The sequence below is a fragment of the Coregonus clupeaformis genome, chromosome 23, assembly GCF_020615455.1.
Source record: "Coregonus clupeaformis isolate EN_2021a chromosome 23, ASM2061545v1, whole genome shotgun sequence".
Taxonomy (NCBI): Eukaryota; Metazoa; Chordata; class Actinopteri; order Salmoniformes; family Salmonidae; genus Coregonus; species Coregonus clupeaformis.
The window spans coordinates 9777329-9798748 of NC_059214.1; the positions used below are offsets into that span (position 1 = coordinate 9777329).

At 42.2% G+C, this 21420-nt stretch overlaps 1 protein-coding gene across 2 annotated transcripts in view; it reads left to right on the forward strand.

Moving 5' to 3' along the window:
- LOC121536616 (cell division cycle protein 16 homolog) overlaps positions 1–17246 on the forward strand; it is a 30063-nt gene extending 12817 nt beyond the window's left edge. The window contains exons 14-18 of one of the 2 annotated variants that reach the window (XM_041844018.2): positions 918–981; positions 1140–1201; positions 10040–10175; positions 10344–10452; positions 16377–17246. In XM_041844018.2, coding sequence (XP_041699952.2) covers positions 918–981; positions 1140–1201; positions 10040–10175; positions 10344–10452; positions 16377–16636 — 631 coding nt within the window. In that variant the 3' untranslated portion in view covers positions 16637–17246. The remainder of the gene's footprint in view (positions 1–917; positions 982–1139; positions 1202–10039; positions 10176–10343; positions 10453–16376) is intronic. The other variant, XM_041844019.2, reaches the window with a different exon arrangement.
- Positions 17247–21420: the final 4174 nt, after the last annotated feature.

Consider the following 21420-nt stretch of genomic DNA (forward strand, 5'->3'; position numbering starts at 1 on the left):
GCACACATGCTACACTGAGTGTACAAAGCATTAGGAACACCTTCCTAGTATTGAGTTGCACCCCTTTTTACCTTCAGAACAGCCTCAATTGTTGGGCATGGACTCTACAAGGTGTCGAAAGCACGCCACAGGGATGCTGGCCCATGTTGACTCCAATGCTTTCCACAGCTGTGTCAAGTTGGCTGGATGTCCTTTGGACCATTCTTGATACACACGGGAATCTGTTGAGTGTGAAAAACCCAGCTGTGTTGCAGTTCTTGACACACTCAAACCGGTGCGCATGGCACCTACTACCATATCCTGTTCAAAGACACTTTCAATATTTTGTCTTGCCCATTCACCCTCTGAATGGCACACACACACAATCCATATCTAAATTGTTTCATGGCTTAAAAATCATTTTTTAACCTGTCTCCTCCCCTTCATCTACACTGATTTTTAAGTGGATTTAACAAGTGACATAAAAAGGATCATAGCTCTCAACTGGTCAGACTGTCATGGAAATACAGTGAGTGTTTTGTACACTCGGTGTATAACACACTCTGCAATACCCCCACATGCATACATACACGCTTGAGGGCTCTCATCATAGCCATCAGCAAATTGGTAAGAAGAGCGTTTTCCTTACGATGGGTTTAAAACCCACAGGTGGGCCATGAATGATTCGGTTTGGGTCGTGACTATAATTTGTGGATTCTGTCTCTTTATTGAGGTTTAGCTGTACATTGCCACGCGTCCATCATAGTTGCTGGAACTGTGCCGGAAAGGACCATTTCTAAAGGAAAAATCTGTGCTGTCACAGTATGGTTGGGGTTGGCATGATAGTGTGTGGGAAAGGGTACTTGTGCCTTATTTTCTTATTTGTTCATGTGTGGGATTTGATTTTGCTGAAATGTGTTAAATTCTGCTCTTTTCAGCTGGAAAACAGCCGAGAAGTTGTTCCTGGACGCAATTGACAAGATCAAAGCAATTGGGAATGAGGTAGCTGCTCATTTGAATCGAGGAAATCTAGCCCCACGTGTACTGAATCATACTCAATCTTAAATGTGTTGAACTTAAGATCTGGCAGCCAGTTTAGTTGCTGTGTGTTTATTTTCAATGCAAACATTCCTCTTTTTGTAAAAGTTGTTTTCTTTCAGGTAACAGTGGACAAGTGGGAACCACTCCTGAACAACCTGGGTCACGTTTGTCGGAAACTGAAGTGAGTATAAAGATCCTCCCTGCAAGTGTTTACTCATCAGAACACCAGAGGGGTATGTCACGAAGCAGGATGAAGGAGTTGCGAGCTCACTTTGGTTTATTCTGAATTCAACTTGGGATAACTGTTGTCACAAAGGTGGCATCACCTTTTTAGCCAGGTAAATAACTATGGCAACTGTTGGACTCGCTGGGCTTTCCACGTGCCACATGCACACGCAGTTACAAGCCTGGTTTGATATGTGGAAGGTGATGGATAAATATCCACCTTTTGTGACCTGGATGAAGCCTGAGCTGGAATGTGGAGCTAACTGAAGCTAGCTAGCCTAAACTAATCCAGAATATTTCTAGTCGGCTTGTGACGTACCCCTTTGAGGGGATGGAACTGAACAGAATGGAAGTTCTGACTGGCATGTGCAGTGTCTCTGGATCTCTCTCCTATGACATCATCGGTGTTATCCTTGTTCTCATCTCATTTATGGGTTCAGGGTTAGGTAGGTAGGCAGGCAGGCGTTCCTCTATCTCCCAGGTACCTTATAAAGCATCGTTAAAGGACAGGGATCCAAACATTTTCCTGAGTGGTATTTCAGGTGGAGAGTCTGAGGTGATGAGAGGACTTACTGCAGGGTTCCCCAACTGAGGGCCCGCGATTTGGCCCGCGGGTGGTTTCATGAGAACAGAATTAGCGGAGGGCCTTGAAAGCTTTTCTGAACAGCACAGTCTTGAGCTGTGCCTTTAACGAGGACAGAGACTCTGCAGCCCTAGTAGTGTCTGGACGTGTGTTCCACAGCCGCGGAGCCACGCAACTGAAAGCCCTGTGACCCATAGTTTTTAGTCTGCTAAAAAGGGAGACCGACCTGGAGTAGCGAAGGGTGCGTGTTGGGCAGGAGGGTAGAATGAGGTCAGACAGGTCATTGGGTCCGGAGATATGCAGAACTTGGTAGGCGTGAACCAGGATTTTGTAGTCGATGCGTGAGCATATGGGGAGTCAGTAGAGGTTGAACAGCACTGGAGTGATGTGCTCGTGGAGGGAGGTGTGGGTGAGGACACGTGCAAAAAATGAAAAAGAATCCTCATCAATCTACATACAATACCCCATAATGACAGCAAAAACAGGTTTTTAGAAATGTATGCAACAAAAGAAAAACTGAAATATCACATTTACATAAGTATTCAGACCCTCTACTCGGTACTTTGTTGAAGCACCAATTACAGCCTCGCTTCTGCTTGGGTATGACGCTACAAGCTTGGCACACCTGTATTTGGGGAGTTTCACCCATTCTTCTCTGCAGATCCTCTCAAGTTGGATGGGGAGCGTCGCTACACAGCTATTTTCAGGTCTCTCCAGAGATGATCAATAGTGTTCAAGTCCGGCTCTGGCTGGGCCACTCAAGGACATTCAGAGACTTGTCCCGAAGCCACTCCTGCGTTGTCTTGGCTGTGTGCTTAGGGTCGTTGGAAAGTGAAACTTCACCCCAGTCTGAGTTCCTGATCGCTCTGGAGCAGGTTTTCATCAAGGATCTCTCTGTACTTTCTCTGTTCATCATTCCCTCGATCCTGACTAGTCTCCCAGTCCCTGCCTCTGAAAAACATCCCCACAGCATGATGCTGCTACCACCATGCTTCACCGTAGAGCTGGTGCCAGGTTTCCTCCAGATGTGATGCTTGGCCTTCAGGCCAAAGAGTTCAATCTTGTTTCTCATGGTCTGAGAGTCTTTAGGTGCCTTTTGGCAAACTCCAAGCGGGCTGTCATGTGCCTTTTACTGAAGAGTGGCTTCCATCTGGCCACTACCGTAAATGCCTGCTTGGTGGAGTGCTGCAGAGATAGATGTCCTTCTGGAAGGTTCTCCCATCTCCACAGAGGAGCGCTGTCAGAGTGACCGCCGTGTTCTTGGTCACCTCCCTGACCAAGGCCCTTCTCCCCCGATTGCTCAGTTTGGCCGGGCGGCCAGCTCTAGGAAGTCTTGGTGGTTCCAAACTTCTTCCATTTAAGAATGATGGAGGCCACTGTGTTCTTGGGGACTTTCAATGCTGCAGAAATGTTTTGGTACCCTTCCCCAGATCTGTGCCGCGACACAATCCTGTCTCGGAGCTCTACGGACAATTCCTTCCAGCTCATGGCTTGGTTTTTGCTCTGACATGCACTGTCGACTGTGGGACCTTATATAGACAGGTGTGTGCCTTTCCAAATCATGTCCAATCAATTGAATTTACCACAGGTGGACTCCAATCAAGTTGTAGAAACATCTCAAGGGAGATCAATGGAAACAGAATGCACCTGAGCTCAATTTTGAGTTTCATAGCAAAGGTTCTGAATACTTATGTAATTAAGGTATTTCTGTTTTTTCGCTTTGTCATTATATGGGGTATTGTGTGTAGATTGAGGATAAAAAAAAAATATCCATTTTAGAATAAGGCTGTAACGTAAGTGGAAAAAGGGAAGGGGTCTGAATACTTTCCGAATGCACTGTATTGTAGGCACTTGGATGATGCACCAACAAACAGGGTGTTACAATAGTCCAGACGGGATGAAATAAAGGATGAGTCACTCAGCTGCAGGTTGTGATAGCATAGGCCATAACCTGGCAATGTTCCATAGATGGAAAATGAGACTTTGGTCAAACTCTTGATGTGGGCCTCAAACAAGAGCTTACTGTCAAATATCACACCCAGGTTGCGAACCACACTGGAGGAGAGGACCTTGACACCATCAATATTGAGGCTGTAGCTGCTGATGTTGTTTATGATGGTGCGAGTGCCAATCTGTCTTTTTGCAGTTTAACTGTAAGAAACTCAACTGCATCCATGCATTTGATGTCCTGCAGGCAGCAGACCAGGAGTGGAGTGCAGGGCTTTTTCTTCATAGAAAAGTATTGGGCAAAGCTGTCATCAAGGCAAAGGGTGGCTATTTGAAGAATTTCAAATATAAAATATATTTTGATTTGTTTAACACTTTTTTTGGTTACTACATGATTCCATATGTGTTATTTCATAGTTTTGAGGTCTTCATTATTATTCTACAATGTAAAAAATAGTAAAAATAAAGAAAAACCCTTGAATGAGTAGGTGTGTGCAAACTTTTGACTGGTAGTATGTATGTATGCATGTATGCATGCATGCATGCACACACACACACAGTACCAGTCAAAAGTTTGGACACACCTACTCATTCAAGGGTTTTTCTTTATTTTTACTATTTTTTACAATGTAGAATAATAGTGAAAACATCAAAACTATGAAATAACACATGGAATCATGTAGTAACCAAAAAAGTGTTAAACAAATCAAAATATATTTTATATTTGAGATGCTTCAAATAGCCACCCTTTGCCTTGATTGACAGCTTTGCACACTTGGCATTTTCTCAACCAGCTTCACCTGGAATGCTTTTCCAACAGTCTTGAAGGAGTTCCCACATATGCTGAGCACTTGTTGGCTGCTTTTCCTTCTCTCTGCCGTCTGACTCATCCCAAACCGTCTCAATTGGGTTGAGGTTGGGGGATTGTGGAGGCCAGGTCATCGGATGCAGCACTCCATCACTCTCCTTCTTGATAAAATAGCCCTTACACAGCCTGGAGGTGAGTTGGGTCATTGTCCTGTTGAAAAACAGATGACAGTCCCACTAAGCCCAAACCAGATGGAATGGCGTATCGCTGCAGAATGCTTTGGTAGCCATGCTGGTTAAGTGTCCCATGAATACTAAATAAATCACAAACGGTGTCACAAGCAAATCACCCCCACACCATAACACCTCCTCCTCCATGCTTTACGGTGGGAAATATATACATGCAGAGATCGTCCTTTCACCCACACCGCGTCTCACAAAGACACAGCTAAAAAACTCAAATTTGGAATCCAGACCAAAGGACACATTTCCTCCGGTCTAATGTCCATTGCTCGTGTTTCTTGTCCCAAGTAGGTCTTCTTATTATTGGTGTCCTTTAGTAGTGGTTTCTTTGCAGCAATTCGACCATGAAGGCCTGATTCACAAAGTCCCCTCTGAACAGTTGATATTGAGATGTGTCTGTGACTTGAACTCTGTGAAACATTTATTTTAGCTGCAATTTCTGAATCTGGTAACTCTAATGAACTTATCCTCTGCAGCAGAGGTAACTCTGGGTCTTCCATTCCTGTGGCGGTCCTCATGAGAGCCAGTTTCATCTTAGCGCTTGATGGTTTTTGCGACTGCACTTGAAGAAACTTGAAAAGTTCTTGAAATGTTCCAGATTGACTGACCTTCATGTCTTAAAGTAATGATGGACTGTTGTTTTCTTTGCTTATTTGAGCTGTTCTTGCCATGATATGAACTTGGTATTTTACCAAATAGGGCTATCTTCTGTATACCCCCCCCTTCCCACCTTGTCACAACACAGCTTGTTAGCTCAAACGCATTAAGAAGGAAAGAAATTCCACAAATTAACTTTTAAGAAGGCACACCTGTTAATTGAAATGCATTCCAGGTAACTACCTCATGAAGCTGGTTGAGAGAATGCCAAGAGTGTGCAAAGCTGTCATCAAGGCAAAGGGTGGCTATTTGAAGAATCTCAAATCTCAAATATATTTTGATTTAACACTTTTTTTGGTTACTACATGATTCCATATGTTATTTCATAGTTTTGATGTCATCACTATTATTCTACAATGTAAATCATAAAAATAAAAAAAAACATTAAAACCCTTGATTGAGTAGGTGTGTCCAAACGTTTGACTGGTAGAGTGTGTGTGTGTGTATATATATATATATATATATATATGTGGCCAGTTTGAACTGAGGGGGGACACATCCAGTGATGACTGAGTTGTTGATGATTTCTGTGAAGAAAAGCACTAGAGCAAGTAAGCAGGTCCTGAAGAGGGAGGTGGGGATAGGGTCAAGTAAGCAAGTGGTGGGCCTCATTTGTCAGCTGCAATGACAGTGGTGAACATGGAGAACCTTTACTCAGGGAATGTAGGACTGGGTAGCTCAACTACCGGGGCTGGAGAGGACAGGATGGTGTTATTGATATTTTCAAGTTTGCTTTGTAAGAAGGACAGGTATTGATTGCACTGTTCTGGGGATGTTGAGGTAGCAGTTGTTCACAGGTTGAAGGAGCTTGCTCTCAGTAGAGAACAACACCCGGAAGTTACCACTGCTGTTGCTGATCAGTTGGGAGTAGTAGGATGTCTGAGCTGCATTTGTGGCCTGTTTTGTATTCTTGTTGATGTTGCTCATACATCTGCGCATGTACAGTTATCCCAGTTTTCTTATACTGTCGTTCTCGGCGACAGCCAGTTGCTTTGAGTGAGCGTAGGTCCTCAGTGTACCAGGGAGACGATTTGGAGAAAGACACCAGGCAGGTTTTCAAAGGAGAAACTTGTATTGAGCCACAGTCAGTAACTGGCAGGTAGGAGATGGATTCCTAAACTGAATGGAGTGTTTCTTGGGCCGAATAGGTAGAGGAATAGCTTGGGTGAAGGTGATGAGTTTATGGTCGGGACAGCCCTGACACATTTCCTTCCAATTTGGCCAGATCCACGCCTGTGGTACAGACCAGGTCTGGCCTTTGTTGTGGGTGACAATATCCACATACTGCTGGAGTCCAAAGTTGTCCAGGACATCAGCCAGACCAGTAGATAGACTGTAGTCAGGGGAGTTGACATGCATGTTGAAATCACGAAGCACTAGCATAGCTGGACACAAGGGGCTCAGGACTGTTAGTAGCTCAGATTGTTCAGCAAGAAAGTCAGTTGAGTTTAGGAGGCCGATTTTCAATCAGCACAGCCAGTACTGATTCAGAGCCAGTGGTTTTGTAAGCCATGCATTCAAAGATTAAACAGCTGGTACTGGAGTATACTTCACAGTGCAGTCAGTCCTGCAGATTACAGCCAATCTGCCACACCGTCCAGATGTTCTAGGACAGTCCAGGTAGGTGTAGCCAGATGGAGTGCATTGGTTGAGGAATACGGTGCCTTCAGAAAATATTCACACCCCTTTTCCACATTTTGTTGTTACAAAGTTGGAATTAAATGGATTTCATTGTAATTTATGAACGACCCTACACAAAATACTCTGTCAAAGGGGAAGATAAATATAAAATAACATTTGTAAAATATAACTCTAATATATCTTGATTACAGAAGTATTCAACCCCCTGAGTCAATACATGTTAGAATCACCTTTGGCAGCGATTACAGCTGTGAGTCTTTCTGGGTAAGTCTCTAAGAGCTTTCCACACCTGGATTGTGCAACATTTGCTGTTTTTTAATTTATATTTAATTTTAATTTTGTATTACTATTTTCAAAATTCTTCAAGCTTTTTAAAATTGGTTGTTGATCATTGCTAGACAACTATTTTCACATCTTGCCGTAGATTTTTAAGCCAATTTTAAGTATAAACTGTAGCTAGGCCACTCAGGAACATTAAATGTCGTCTTGGTAAGCATCTCCAGTGTATATTTGGCCTTGTGTTTTAGGTTATTGTTCTGCTGAAAGGTGAATTTGTCTCCCAGTGCCTGTTGGAAAGCAGACTGAACCAGGTTTTCCTCTAGGATTTTGCCTCCTATTCCATTTATTTTTAGCCAAAATAAACTCCCTTGCCGATGACAAGCATATCCATAACACGATGCAGCCACAACCATGCTTGACAATGTGAATTAGTGGTACTCTGTGATGTTAGATTTGCCCCAAACATAACGCTTTGTATTCAGGGCATTGTTCATTTCTTTGCCACATTTTTTGCAGTTTTACTTTAGTGCCTTATTGCAAACAGGATGCATGTTTTGGAATATTTGTATTCTGTACTGGATTACTTCTTTTCACTCTGTCATTTAGGTTAGTGTTGTGGAGTAACTACAATGATGTTGTTCCATCCTCAGTTTTCTCCTAACAGTCATTAAACTCTTAAAGTCACCATTGGCCTCATGGTGAGATCCCTGGACGGTTTCCTTCCTCTCCGGCAACTGAGTTAGAAAAGACACCTGTATCTTTGTAGTGAATGGGTTTAGGATACACTATCCAAAGTGTAATTTATAACTTCACCATGTTCAAAGGGATATTCCCCCCCCAAAAAATAATCTACCAATAGTTGCTCTTCTTTGCGAGGCATTGGAAAACCTCCCTGGTCTTTGTGGTTGAATCTGTGTTTAAAGTTCACCGCTCGACTGGGGGAACTTACATATAATTGTGTGTGGGGTACAGAGATGAGGTAGTCATTCAGAAATCATGTTAAACACTATTGCACACACAGTGAATACATGCAACTTATTATGTGACTTGTTAAGCAAATTCTTACTCCTGAACTTATTTAGGCTTGCCATGACAAAGGGGTTGAATACTTAGTGACTCAAGACATTTCAGTTTTTCATTTTTAATTAATTTGTAAAAATGTCAAAAACCATAATTTCACTTTTACATGATGGGGTATTGTGTGTAGGCCAGTGACACAATCTCAATTTAATCATTTTTAAATTCAGGCTGTAACACAACAAAATGTGGAAAAAGTCAAAGGGGCATGAATACTTTCTGAAGGCACTGTATGTGCTCATTGGGCTGATGCCAAGTCTGTGAAGCAGAGGAAGTCTAGACCTCTATCAGCAATGATGTCATTCAGTAGTAAGCCTTTGTTGTTGATGGATCTTGCATTTAAAAGCCCCAATTGAATTACTTTGAAAGTTGCCTGAGGAGCAGCATGCAGAACTGGCCAGTGTCCTTTATCATCCACCTCCGGTGTGCATGATGGACAGTGTTGTATTCAACTGGCCAGTGTACACAATTGATTTAGGTTTGTTCATTAGTCTGCCGCCCCATTGTCCTTGCCGTTTGCATTTTTTCCGGAGGATCCCGTATAGGCTGTTCTTCAGTTTGCTGCACAGGTTTTTTTTTCATATGTTCCAAACTTCTGAGGAATCCTTCGGTGTAGTGAATGATAGTTGGTCCAGCCTTTGGTAGATGGGAGACGAGATGAGTAAAAAAGAGATGAGATGAGGATAAACCATTTTTTTATTATAATAACACGCTGGATAGGTGCAGTGAAATGTGTTGTTTTACAAGGTCAGCCATAGTAGGACGGCGCCCCTGGAGAAAATTAGGGGTTAAGTGCCTTGCTCAAGGGCACATTGACAGAATTCTTACCTTGTCGGCTTGGGTATTCAAACCAGCGGCCTTTCAGTTACTAGCCCAACACTCTATCCGCTAGGCTACCTGCCGACCTAGGATCCTAGGAGGATCTGACTTTGTATTTGAATCCAAACAATTAGCTAGTTGATTGGAAAAGTACCGGTAGTCAAATATATTAACTAATTTAACGTTGTTGATGAAAAATCTAGAATTCTGTGTTCAATACTTGATTAGCTATCAAAAAAGGCAAAACGTTTTTATAAAAACAATGCACATAAAAACCACTTAAAATAAATAATTAAAGGGGCAATCTGCAGGTGCGTCATCCATTTTTGGACTTCTGAATTAATAAAATGTAGCCTACCTGCTGATTCTTACATTTCTCCAGCCCTATCCCTCAGCATATTTATTGTTTCAACTTCTGATTGCTGCTTTAAGGATACGTTTGTAAGAGTAAATTACTAAGGCTGCCACTAGACGCCATGGCAACCATGGAACAATATAAAAAACAAAATAAAACATACTATTTTCACCTAGGTCCGATAGGGAAGGAGTTGTTTGGTTAGATCCTTTTTTTTTGGCTCTCTGAACACACCCAGCCCAGGCAGAACTCTAGATTTGGCTCTGGAAAATGTATGCACTCACTAATTGTAAGTTGCTCTGGATAAGAGCGTCTGCTAAATGACTAAAATGTAAATGGTCATTAGGGAACTGTCCGATTGGTTGTTTTGTTCTATCCTCCAATAGGAAGTATGACCAGGCATTGGAATATCACCGCCAGGCCCTGGTTCTCATCCCCCAGCACTCGTCGACCTATTCCGCCATCGGATATGTGCACAGCCTCATGGGAGACTTCGAGAGCGCCATTGACTACTTTCATACGGTACAGTATTTTTTTTATTTTTATATATATATATTTTTTTAAATTGTCCCCTTATTTACATTTTAAATCCATAGACACAGATCCTGTGTGACACGTTGAATAAATATTGCTATGCATTTTTAATGTTATTACAGCAATTGATATGAGTTTTGCTTCTGTTTCTGACAGGCACTCGGTCTTAAGCGAGATGACACGTTTTCTGTGACGATGCTCGGCCACTGCATTGAGATGTACATTGGAGATACGGATGCCTACATAGGTAAAACTTCCTACATAGGTAAAACGACTTCCTTTGCAACCCATGCTAAAACACATTTGCGAAAAACATTTGGATGTACAGTGCATTCGGAAAGTATTCAGACCCCTTGACTTTTTCCACATTTTTGTTATGTTACAGCCTTATTCTAAAATTGATTAAATTGTTATTTTTCTTCAAAGCAAAAACAGTTAAAAAAAAAATAATAATAATTGAAATATCACATTTTACATAAGTAATCAGACCCTTTACTCAGTACTTTGTTGAAGCACCTTTTGCAGTGATTACAGCCTCAAGTCTTCTTGGGTATGACGCTACAAGCTTGGCACGCCTGTATTTGGGGAGTTTCTCCCATTCTCTGCAGATCCTCTCAAGCTCTGTCAGGTTGGATGGGGAGCGTTGCTGCACAGCTATCTTCAGGTCTCTCCAGAGATGTTAGATCGGGTTCAAGTTCGGGCTCTGGCTGGGCCACTCAAGGACATTCAGAGACTTGTCCCGAAGCCACTCCTGTGTTGTCTTGGCTGTGTGCTTAGGGTCGTTGTCCTGTTGGAAATTGAACCTTCGCCCCAGTCTGAGGTCCTGATCGCTCTGGAGCAGGGTTTCATCAAGGATCTCTCTGTACTTTGCTCCGTTCATCTTTGCCTCGATCCTGACTAGTCTCCCAGTCCCTGCCGCTGAAAAACATCCCCACAGCATGATGCTGCCACCACCATGCTTCACCGTAGGGATGGTGCCAGGTTTCCTCCAGACGTGACGCTTGGCATTCAGGCCAAAGACTTCAATCTTGGTTTCATCAGACCATAGAATCTTGTTTCTCATGGTCTGAGAGTCTTTAGGTGCCTTTTGGCAAACTCCAAGCGGGCTGTCATGTGTGTTTTACTGAGGAGTGGCTTACGGCTGTCCGCTCTACCATAATGGCCTGATTGGTGTAGTGCTGCAGAGATGGTTGTCCTTCTGAAAGGTTCTCCCATCTCCACAGAGGAACTCTGTCAGAGTGACCATTGGGTTCTTGGTCACCTCCCTGACCAAGGCCCTTCTCCCCCGATTTCTCAGTTTGGCTGGGCGGCCAGCTCTAGGAAGAGTCTTGGTGGTTCCAAACTTCGTACATTTAAGAATGATGGAGGCCGCTGTGTTCTTGGGGACCTTCATTGCTGAATACATTTTTGGGTACCCTTCCCCGGATCTGAGCCTCGACACACTCCTGTCTCGGAGCTCTATGGACAATTCCTTCCACCTCATGGCTTGGTTTTTGCTCTGACATGCACTGTCAACTGTGGGACCTTATATAGACAGGTGTGTGCCTTTCCAAATCATGTCCAATCAATTTAATTTACCACATGTGGACAAGTTGTAGAAACATCTCAAGGATGATCAATGGAAACAGGATGCACCTGAGCTCAATTTCGAGTCTCATAGCAAAGGGTCTGAATACTTATGTAAATAAGATATTTATGTTTCTTATTCTTTATACATTTGAAAACCTGTTTTCGCTTTGTCATTTGTATTTTTGTATTTATTAGAGATCCCCATTAGTTCCTGCCAAGGCAGCAGCTACTCTTCCTGGGGTCCAAACATATTAAAGCACTTACATTACATATAAAACAAAATGTATATAAAGCAGGACATCATATGACATTATTACACCACTACCTACAGTGGGGGAAAAAAGTATTTAGTCAGCCACCAGTTGTGCAAGTTCTCCCACTTATAAAGATGAGAGAGGCCTGTAATTTTCATCATAGGTACACGTCAACTATGACAAAAAATCCAGAAAATCACATTGTAGGATTTTTAATGAATTTATTTGCAAATTATGGTGGAAAATAAATATTTGGTCACCTACAAACAAGCAAGATTTCTGGCTCTCACAGACCTGTAACTTCTTCTTTAAGAGGCTCCTCTGTCCTCCACTCGTTACCTGTATTAATGGCACCTGTTTGAACTTGTTATCAGTATAAAAGACACCTGTCCACAACCTCAAACAGTCACACTCCAAACTCCACTATGGCCAAGACCAAAGAGCTGTCAAAGGACACCAGAAACAAAATTGTAGACCTGCACCAGGCTGGGAAGACTGAATCTGCAATAGGTAAGCAGCTTGGTTTGAAGAAATCAACTGTGGGAGCAATTATTAGGAAATGAAAGACATACAAGACCACTAAGCTCCCTCGATCTGGGGCTCCACGCAAGATCTCACCCCATGGGGTCAAAATGATCACAAGAACGGTGAGCAAAAATCCCAGAACCACACGGGGGGACCTAGTGAATGACCTGCAGAGAGCTGGGACCAAAGTAACAAAGCCTACCATCAGTAACACACTACGCCGCCAGGGACTCAAATCCTGCAGTGTCAGACGTGTCCCCCTGCTTAAGCCAGTACATGTCCAGGCCCGTCTGAAGTTTGCTAGAGTGCATTTGAATGATCCAGAAGAGGATTGGGAGAATGTCATATGGTCAGATGAAACCAAAATAGAACTTTTTGGTAAAAACTCAACTCATCGTGTTTGGAGGACAAAGAATGCTGAGTTGCATCCAAAGAACACCATACCTACTGTGAAGCATGGGGGTGGAAACATCATGCTTTGGGGCTGTTTTTCTGCAAAGGGACCATGACGACTGATCCGTGTAAAGGAAAGAATGAATGGGGCCATGTATCGTGAGATTTTGAGTGAAAACCTCCTTCCATCAGCAAGGGCATTGAAGATAAAACGTGGCTGGGTCTTTCAGCATGACAATGATCCCAAACACACTGCCCGGGCAACGAAGGAGTGGCTTCGTAAGAAGCATTTCAAGGTCCTGGAGTGGCCTAGCCAGTCTCCAGATCTCAACCCCATAGAAAATCTTTGGAGGGAGTTGAAAGTCCGTGTTGCCCAGCGACAGCCCAAAAACATCACTGCTCTAGAGGAGATCTGCATGGAGGAATGGGCCAAAATACCAGCAACAGTGTGTGAAAACCTTGTGAAGACTTACAGAAAACGTTTGACCTGTGTCATTGCCAACAAAGGGTATATAACAAAGTGTTGAGAAACTTTTGTTATTGACCAAATACTTATTTTCCACCATAATTTGCAAATAAATTCATAAAAAATCCTACAATGTGATTTTCTGCATTTTTTTTCTCATTTTGTCTGTCATAGTTGACGTGTACCTATGATGAAAATTACAGGCCTCTCTCATCTTTTTAAGTGGGAGAACTTGCACAATTGGTGGCTGACTAAATACTTTTTTCCCCCACTGTATCTACAATACAAAATGTTTAATACCACCATTCAACAATATCGCAACGTGTGCGTATGCGTGTGTCTATACCCTTGTGTGTGTCTCTTCACAGTCCCTGTTGTTCCATAAGGTGTATTTTTACCAGTTTTATTTTGCACGGCGCTTGAAACGCCAAGGTAGTGGGTTCGATCCCCGGGACCACCCATACACAAAAATGTATGCACGCATGACTGTAAGTCGCTTTGGATAAAAGCGTCTGCTAAATGGCATATTATTATTATTATTATTATTATTATTATTATTATTATTATTTTAAAAATCTGATTCTACTGCTTGCATCAGTTACCTGATGTGGAATAGAGTTCCATGTAGTCATGGCTCTATGTAGTACTGTGCGCCTCCCTTAGTCTGTTCTGGACTCGGGGACTGTGAAGAGACCTCTGGGGGCTTGTCTTGTGGGGTATGCATGGGTTTCCGAGCTGTGTGATAGTAGTTTAAACAGACAGCTCGGTACATTCTGCTTGTCAACACCTCTTACAACAACAAGCAGTGATGAAGTCAATCTCTCTTCCACTCTGAGCCCGGAGAGACTGACATGCATGTCATTAATGTTAGCTCTCCGTATACTTTTAAGGGCCAGCCGTGCTGCCCTGTTCTGAGCCCTTAAAAGTATTCTGGGGTGTTGTGTGTAGATTGCTGAGGAAAAGGTTTTATAAAATCAATTTTAGAATAAGGCTGTAACGTAACAAAAGGTGGAAAAAGTCAAGGGGTCTGAATAGTTTCCGAAGGCACTGTATTTGTAATATTTTTGCCAGTAAACATCAGACCTACAAGGCATTTAACTACTGTTGATTTTGCTTTTCTGTTTTGCTTTTTCCGAGTCTCGTTGCTAGCGTGTGACTTGCTGGTGAATTATGTGTTAAGAAATAATATTGCCTGAGAGAGTGTTGGATACTATGTGCGTTATGCACTGGGAGTGCGACTCGAGCCCCTGTGTCGTCTGTTAGAAAGACCCTGCAAGTCAGTGATTCACTGTCAAATGTTTAATTCCAATAAACCAGAATAATTATTTATTTTTATTTAACCTTTTTTTAACTAGGCAAGTCAGTTAAGAATAAATTCTTATTTATAATGTCGGCCTACCAATGATGAATAGTAGTTAGATGAGTGTGTAGTTTCTATCAAATAAATCATACAATGAGTTAATAACACCATAATGACAGCTGTACAATGGGAATATGCATAATAATTAGTCTGGAATGTATACATTAATACAATGTTAAACATTATGGGTGGATTGCAACGAACAGGCAGAACTTAACGTTCTGGTTAGCGCTGGATTTCTTAACATGCTAAAAGAACAGCGGGAAACTAGTAGACCACCGGTCCTGACGTTGTTACGGTGTCAAGCCGGCTTCATACTAGACAGCGGAAATGGTAATTGTCTGCTTTCACTAGAGTTGCGCATGTAGACTCGCACCGGCGTGACGTCACACCCCAGCTCGTGACTGAGGGCGCAGGGAGTTCTTCACAGACAGACTATAAGAATAAGGTGGTATTTATGATGATACACTATATATACAAAGGTATGTGGACACCCCTTCAAATTAGTGGATTCGGCTATTTCAGCCACCCAGCCATGCAATCTCCATAGACAAACATTGGCTTTCAACGTGGCAATAGGATGCCACCTTTCCAAGAAGTCAGTTCGTCAAATTTCTGCCCTGCTTGAGCTGCCCTGGTCAACTGTAAGTGATGTTATTGTGAAGTGGAAACATCTAGGAGCAACAACGGCTCAGCCGCAAAGATGTAGGCTGCACAAGCTCACAGAACGGGACCGCCGAGTGCTGAAGCGTGTAGCGCGTAAAAATCGTCTGTCCTCGGTTGCAACACTCACTAACGAGTTACAAACTTCCTCTGGAAGCAACGTCAGCACAAGAACTGTTCGTCGGGAGCTTTGTGAAATGGGTTTCCATGGCCGAACAGCCGCACACAATCCTAAGATCACCATGCCAATGCCAAGTTCGGCTGGAGTGGTGTAAAGCTAGCCACCATTGGAGCAGTGGAAACGCGTTCTCTGGAGTGATGAATCGCGCTTCACCATCTGGCAGTCCGACGGACAAATCTGTATTTGGCACATGCCAGGAGAACGCTACCTGCCCGAATGCATAGTGCCAACTGTAAAGTTTGGTAGATGAGGAATAATGTTCTGGGGCTGTTTTTCATTGTTCGGGCTAGGCCCCTTAGTTCCAGTGAAGGGAAATATTAACGCTACAGCATACAATGACATTCTAGACAATTTTGTGCTTCCAACTTTGTGCCAACAGTTTGGGGAAGGCCCTTTCCTGTTTAAGCATGCCAATTACCCCGTGCACGTGAGGTCCATACAGAAACGGTTTGTTGAGATCGGTGTGGAAGAACTTGACTGGCCTGCACAGAGCCCTGACCTCAACCCCATCTACCACCTTTGAGATAAATTACTGCGAGCCAGGCCTAATCGCCCAACATCAGTGCCGGACCTCACTAATGCTCCGCAAGTCCCCGCAGCAATGTTCCAACATCTAGTGGAAAGCCTTCCCAGAAGAGTGGAGGCCGTTCTAGCAGGGACGGGGGGGACGAACTCCATATTAAAGCCCATGATTTTGGAATGAGAGCAGGTGTCCACATACTTTTGGTCATGTAGTGTGTGTGTATATAAAGTATTTAATAGTCATGTGTCTTTTCAGGCACGGACATAAAAGACAAAGTCCGCGGGACGCTGAGCACGCCGGCGTTGATGAAGATGCTGAACACGTCGACGGAACCCAGCGACGCTCGAACCACGGTACTTCTCGAGGAGAGCGGCATCATGGCCCTAGAGACGCCGCCGTCCAATCAGGACAAGGCCTCGTTGGACACGCCCCTGCGGAGCTCGCTGCCCCTGGAATGCGACATGTACGAGAGTGACATGATGCTCGAGACCTCGATGTCCGACACCAGCACGTGAAGTCACTGATGATGTCATCGTCATAGTGGCCGGTTGCTTGGTCCCAGCCTCGGGACCAATTACAAACCAGACCGTTGGCACTTATCTATAGGTTTCTTGTCGAGTTCCCCTCTTGGGGATTTGAAGTGATGGGATTGGTATAGACTAAGCGATGGGGAAGAGGCTAAGGCAAAGCTTTTAGCATGAATTTGAGCTTCAGTCCAACTGGTTTTGTTGGAAAAAAACGTCACACTCAATACCGTATTGTAAAATATATATTTTTTGGCTGAATTAATATTGCTCAGAGTAATCCAATTGAAAGGGACCCGGGGATGTGGGGTGAGGGATTGGTTTGTATTTGTGCCTCAGGCGGGTAGTCAGAAGACAATGGGAAAAGTGGGGAAAGCAGAGACATGGTACTCGGATGCTTGACAGAACAGAATGAATGCAGCAGCAACACCTCTGAACTAACTGACTGTGTCCCCTACTCCTGCCCACTAGCAGGAACATGTGTGTTGCTTACCTGTGGATTTTTACTTTGAATAAACAAACAAAACTGGCTGAATGCAGGAGCGTTTTGATGAAAAGAATACTGGTAATTCATACAATAAACCATACATTTATCTTTTTATATTCTGTTTTTTGTGTGATCATTGCAATCTTGACGTTCTTGACGTCTCTTGATATAGTAATAATTCAAATCATTGACAGGGAGATGAAGATTATTTAATGTTTTTTAATTGGCCGTTGAGGTGTTATCATTTGAATGTATTCGTTCAGAAACAGAATATATGCAAATGTATATAATCACACTCTTTCAAAGTATACCAGTCATGCGAAAACAGTATTGAGAGGTGGAGAAAAGTTTGAGATGGCAAAGTTTTGACCTGCCCCTAGTGTTATTGATATGGTAATTATGCAGCACAATGGCCAGGCATAAGAAACCAAAGCATAGATTGTTTTCTTACCTTATCCATATACTGTTTACAGAGTTCATATATTGTATCACCTTTAACTTTTTTTTAAACAGCAATGTTTGAATTTACTATTATAAAGTTGACATTGATGGTAAATGTTACCAGTAGCAGTTGAAAATTGTTTAAAAAGGTGTGCTTGCTGAAAGCAAAGCACAACTTCAGAAACGGTTGATTATTTTTTTATTATTATTATTCTGCCTCCTGTAGCGCCAAAGCTGTATAAGCTATCAACACCAAAACAACTTTAAAATGTCAGACTGCCACTGGTGAAGTTGATACTACTAATACTTTTCACACTACAACCATATTTGCTTACATCCCAATGCATTTCAATTGCCATAGACTTTAAATGAAAAAAATGTTGGTCGTAACTAGTCTTCCACCGTTTAAGCTAGAAATGGCATTCAAACTTTAAAACGTGGTTTAAACGGCATTCAAACTTTAAAACGTTTGTCTGGAATAGGTTGCTTGTATACAGCTTTTTGAAACCATTTGTACTTTTGGATCTATAACAGTTTTAAATGTTCATAAAAGCTCCATAGACCTCAATGGGAAATATTTAGATTTGCCACCCCTCATAAACTGTTAAAGCTACTCAACAGCAAAACAACTTAAAAATGTGAAGACCGGTACTGTTGCTTGTAAAAAAAATAAAAAATAAACGTTTTGAAACTACTACTACTACAACCATATTTGCATGAATCCCAATGCATTTCAGGTGCCATAGACTTCATTGGGAAAAATTCCAGTCACAACTAGTCTTTAAACTAGTTTAAACTTTATAACGTGCAAACCGGTCTGGAGTAGGGTACTTGTATACAGACCACAACTACTGACCACAACTATTAACCACAACCACTTAGCTACTGACCACAACTACTGCACACAACTACTGACCAGAACTAATGACAACCACACAACTGCTGACCACAACCACACAACTACTGACCACAACTACTGACCACAACCACACAACTACTGACCACAGCTACAAACACCACCCCAACGTTGACATGTGCTGACTGGCTCAATTTAGATGGCTTCAACACAGGTTTCTGCTACCATTCATACTTTATAAACTATAAAGCTGGTTGTATCCCCATTCATTTCAATGGCGGAATGCAGACTTCAACATTCAAAACTGAAATCACTGCCACAAAAAATGTTGAATGTTCAAACGAACATTTTGAGCTTAAAAACACATATTGCTTATGATGATATAGTACTCACTTAGCCTACTATACTAGCCCACTATAATAACTCCACACCTACACACCACCCCAAAATAGGTCACTATAACTAACACATAGCCTTTGAAAACCCTACTACTAACGTTACTACTGCCGTCACTACTACTACTGCCGTCACTACCACTACTACTTCAAAACCATAAATACTTGTGTGCCATTCAGGGGTGTGAATACTTTCTGAAGGCACTGTACCTGTACTTCTCAAGCCCACTTGCATAGCAATGTAATAGAAAAGAGCATCTCTCGGGTTGTCTGACTGTTTGTGTGACACCATATCTTTGGAGAGCAGAGACAACACATCACACACACACTTCAAAGGTCAGATGCTGAGATGGAAGGGATGGTTGATATTTTATTTCTGAGAATTCTCCCTGTGCTGCTACTAGGGCTGGCAACTCCACTCCACTCTGTCCTCTTCCTGGTGACTAAAGCGAGACTGGATCTCTCTCTCTCTTATCCATCTAGTCAACCACTCTACTCTAGCTTCACCGCTGACAACCACTGAGTTCTCTCTCTCTCTCTCTCTCTCTCCATCCTCTCTCACACATACACGCCTACTATCCCTATATGCAAATCACCAGAGGTGAATGCTGGGCGATGGCCAATCACAGGGGTTGGTGTAGGGGTCTTGCTAGAATGTCCTTCGTTCTGTCAAAATAATAAACTTTAGTTCCATTCAAGTTCTGTTGTCCACATGTGTCCATAGCTTGCTACAATAAGAACAATGGATGCGAAATCGGTTATTGCCATGATGGGGTTCCCAGAACTCTATGATGTGACCCTTTTTATTTATAGATACACAAACAAAAATGCAGCGTGGAAGAAAGTGGCAGAAATCGTTGGTGTCCCTGGTTGGTTTCATAAAATAACATATAACTTTTATATGTCAATGTTAAATATTTCAATATTAGCTAGCAGGCTAGCTATGAACCTCAGCTAGCATAGCCTGTTGTATTGACTTCAAGACACTGAATGGCAGAAATGAAGCCAATGGATTGAGTCGAATATAATTGAACTTTGTGCAAAGTATGCAAGTCGTATATACATTTATTATTACCAAGCATGAGTTCTCCATATTGTAGCCTACTCTATTCTCTGTGTTACATACCATTCATGAGTTTCAGATATCACCTTGCTGTTACAGTTAATTGTTCTGTGAGAACATATGCTCAATCTATCAACAGTGTGGGTGTGTGTGTCTGTGTCTGGCCACCTACTATACAGTGGCTTCAGAAAGTATTCACACCGCTTGACTTTTTCCACATTTTGTGTTACAGCCTGAATTTAAAATTGATTCAATTGAGATTTTGTGTTACTGGCCTACACACAATACCCCATAATGTCAAAGTGGAATGATGTTTTTAGAAATGTTTACAAATTAATAAAACATGAAAAGCTGAAATGTCTTGAGTCAAGTATTCAACCCCTTTGTTATGGCAAGCCTAAATAAGTTCAGTAGTAAGAATTTGCTTAACAAGTCATATGTTACATGGACTCACTCACTGCGTACTAATAGTGTTTAACAGGATTTTTGAAAGACTACCTCATCTCTGTACCCCACACTATTATCTGTAAGGTCCCTCAGTCGAGCAGTGAATTTCAAACACAGATTCAACCACAAAGACCAGGGAGGTTTTCCAATGCCCCGCAAAGGGCACCTGTTGGTAGATAGGTATACATTTAAAAAGCAGACATTGAATATTCCTTTGAGCATGGTGAAGTTATTCATTACAGTTTGGATGGCGTATCAATACACCCAGTCACTACAAAGGTACAGGCATCCTTCCTAACTCAGTTGCCGGAGAGGAAGGAAACCGCTCAGGGAATTCACCATGAGGCCAAATGGTAACGTTAAAACAGTTACAGAGTTAAATGTCTGTGATAGGAGAAATCTGAGGATGGATCAATAACATTGTAGTTACTCCACAATACTAACCTAAATGACAGAGTGAAAAAAAGGAAACCAGTACAGAATAAAACTATTCCAAAACCTGCATCCTGTTTGCAATAAGGCACAAAAGTAAAACTGCAAAAAATGTGGCAAAGAAATGAATTTTATGTCCAGAATACAAAGCGTTATGTTTGGGGCAAATCCAACACAACACATCACTGAGTACCACTCTTCATATTTCCAAGCATGGTGGTGAAAACCTGGTTCAGTCTGCTTTCCAACAGGCACTTGGAGACAAATTCACGTTTCAGCAGGACAATAACCTAAAACACAAGGCCAAATCAAATATACACTGGAGTTGCTTACGATGACGACATTGAATGTTACTGAGTGGCCTAGTTAGTGTTGAGTTAAATCTGCTTTAATATTTTGGCAAGACTTTAAAATGGCTGTCTAGCAATGATCAACAACCAACTTGACAGATCTTGAAGAAATTTAAAAAGAATAATGTGCAAATATTGTAAAATCCAGGTGTGTAAAGCTCTTAAAGACTTATCCAGAAGACTCACAGCTGTAATCGCTGCCAAAGTTGATTCTAACGTGTTGACTCGGGTGTGAATACTTATGTAAATGAGATATTTCTGTATTTAATTTTCAATACATTTGCAAAAAATTCTAAAAACATGT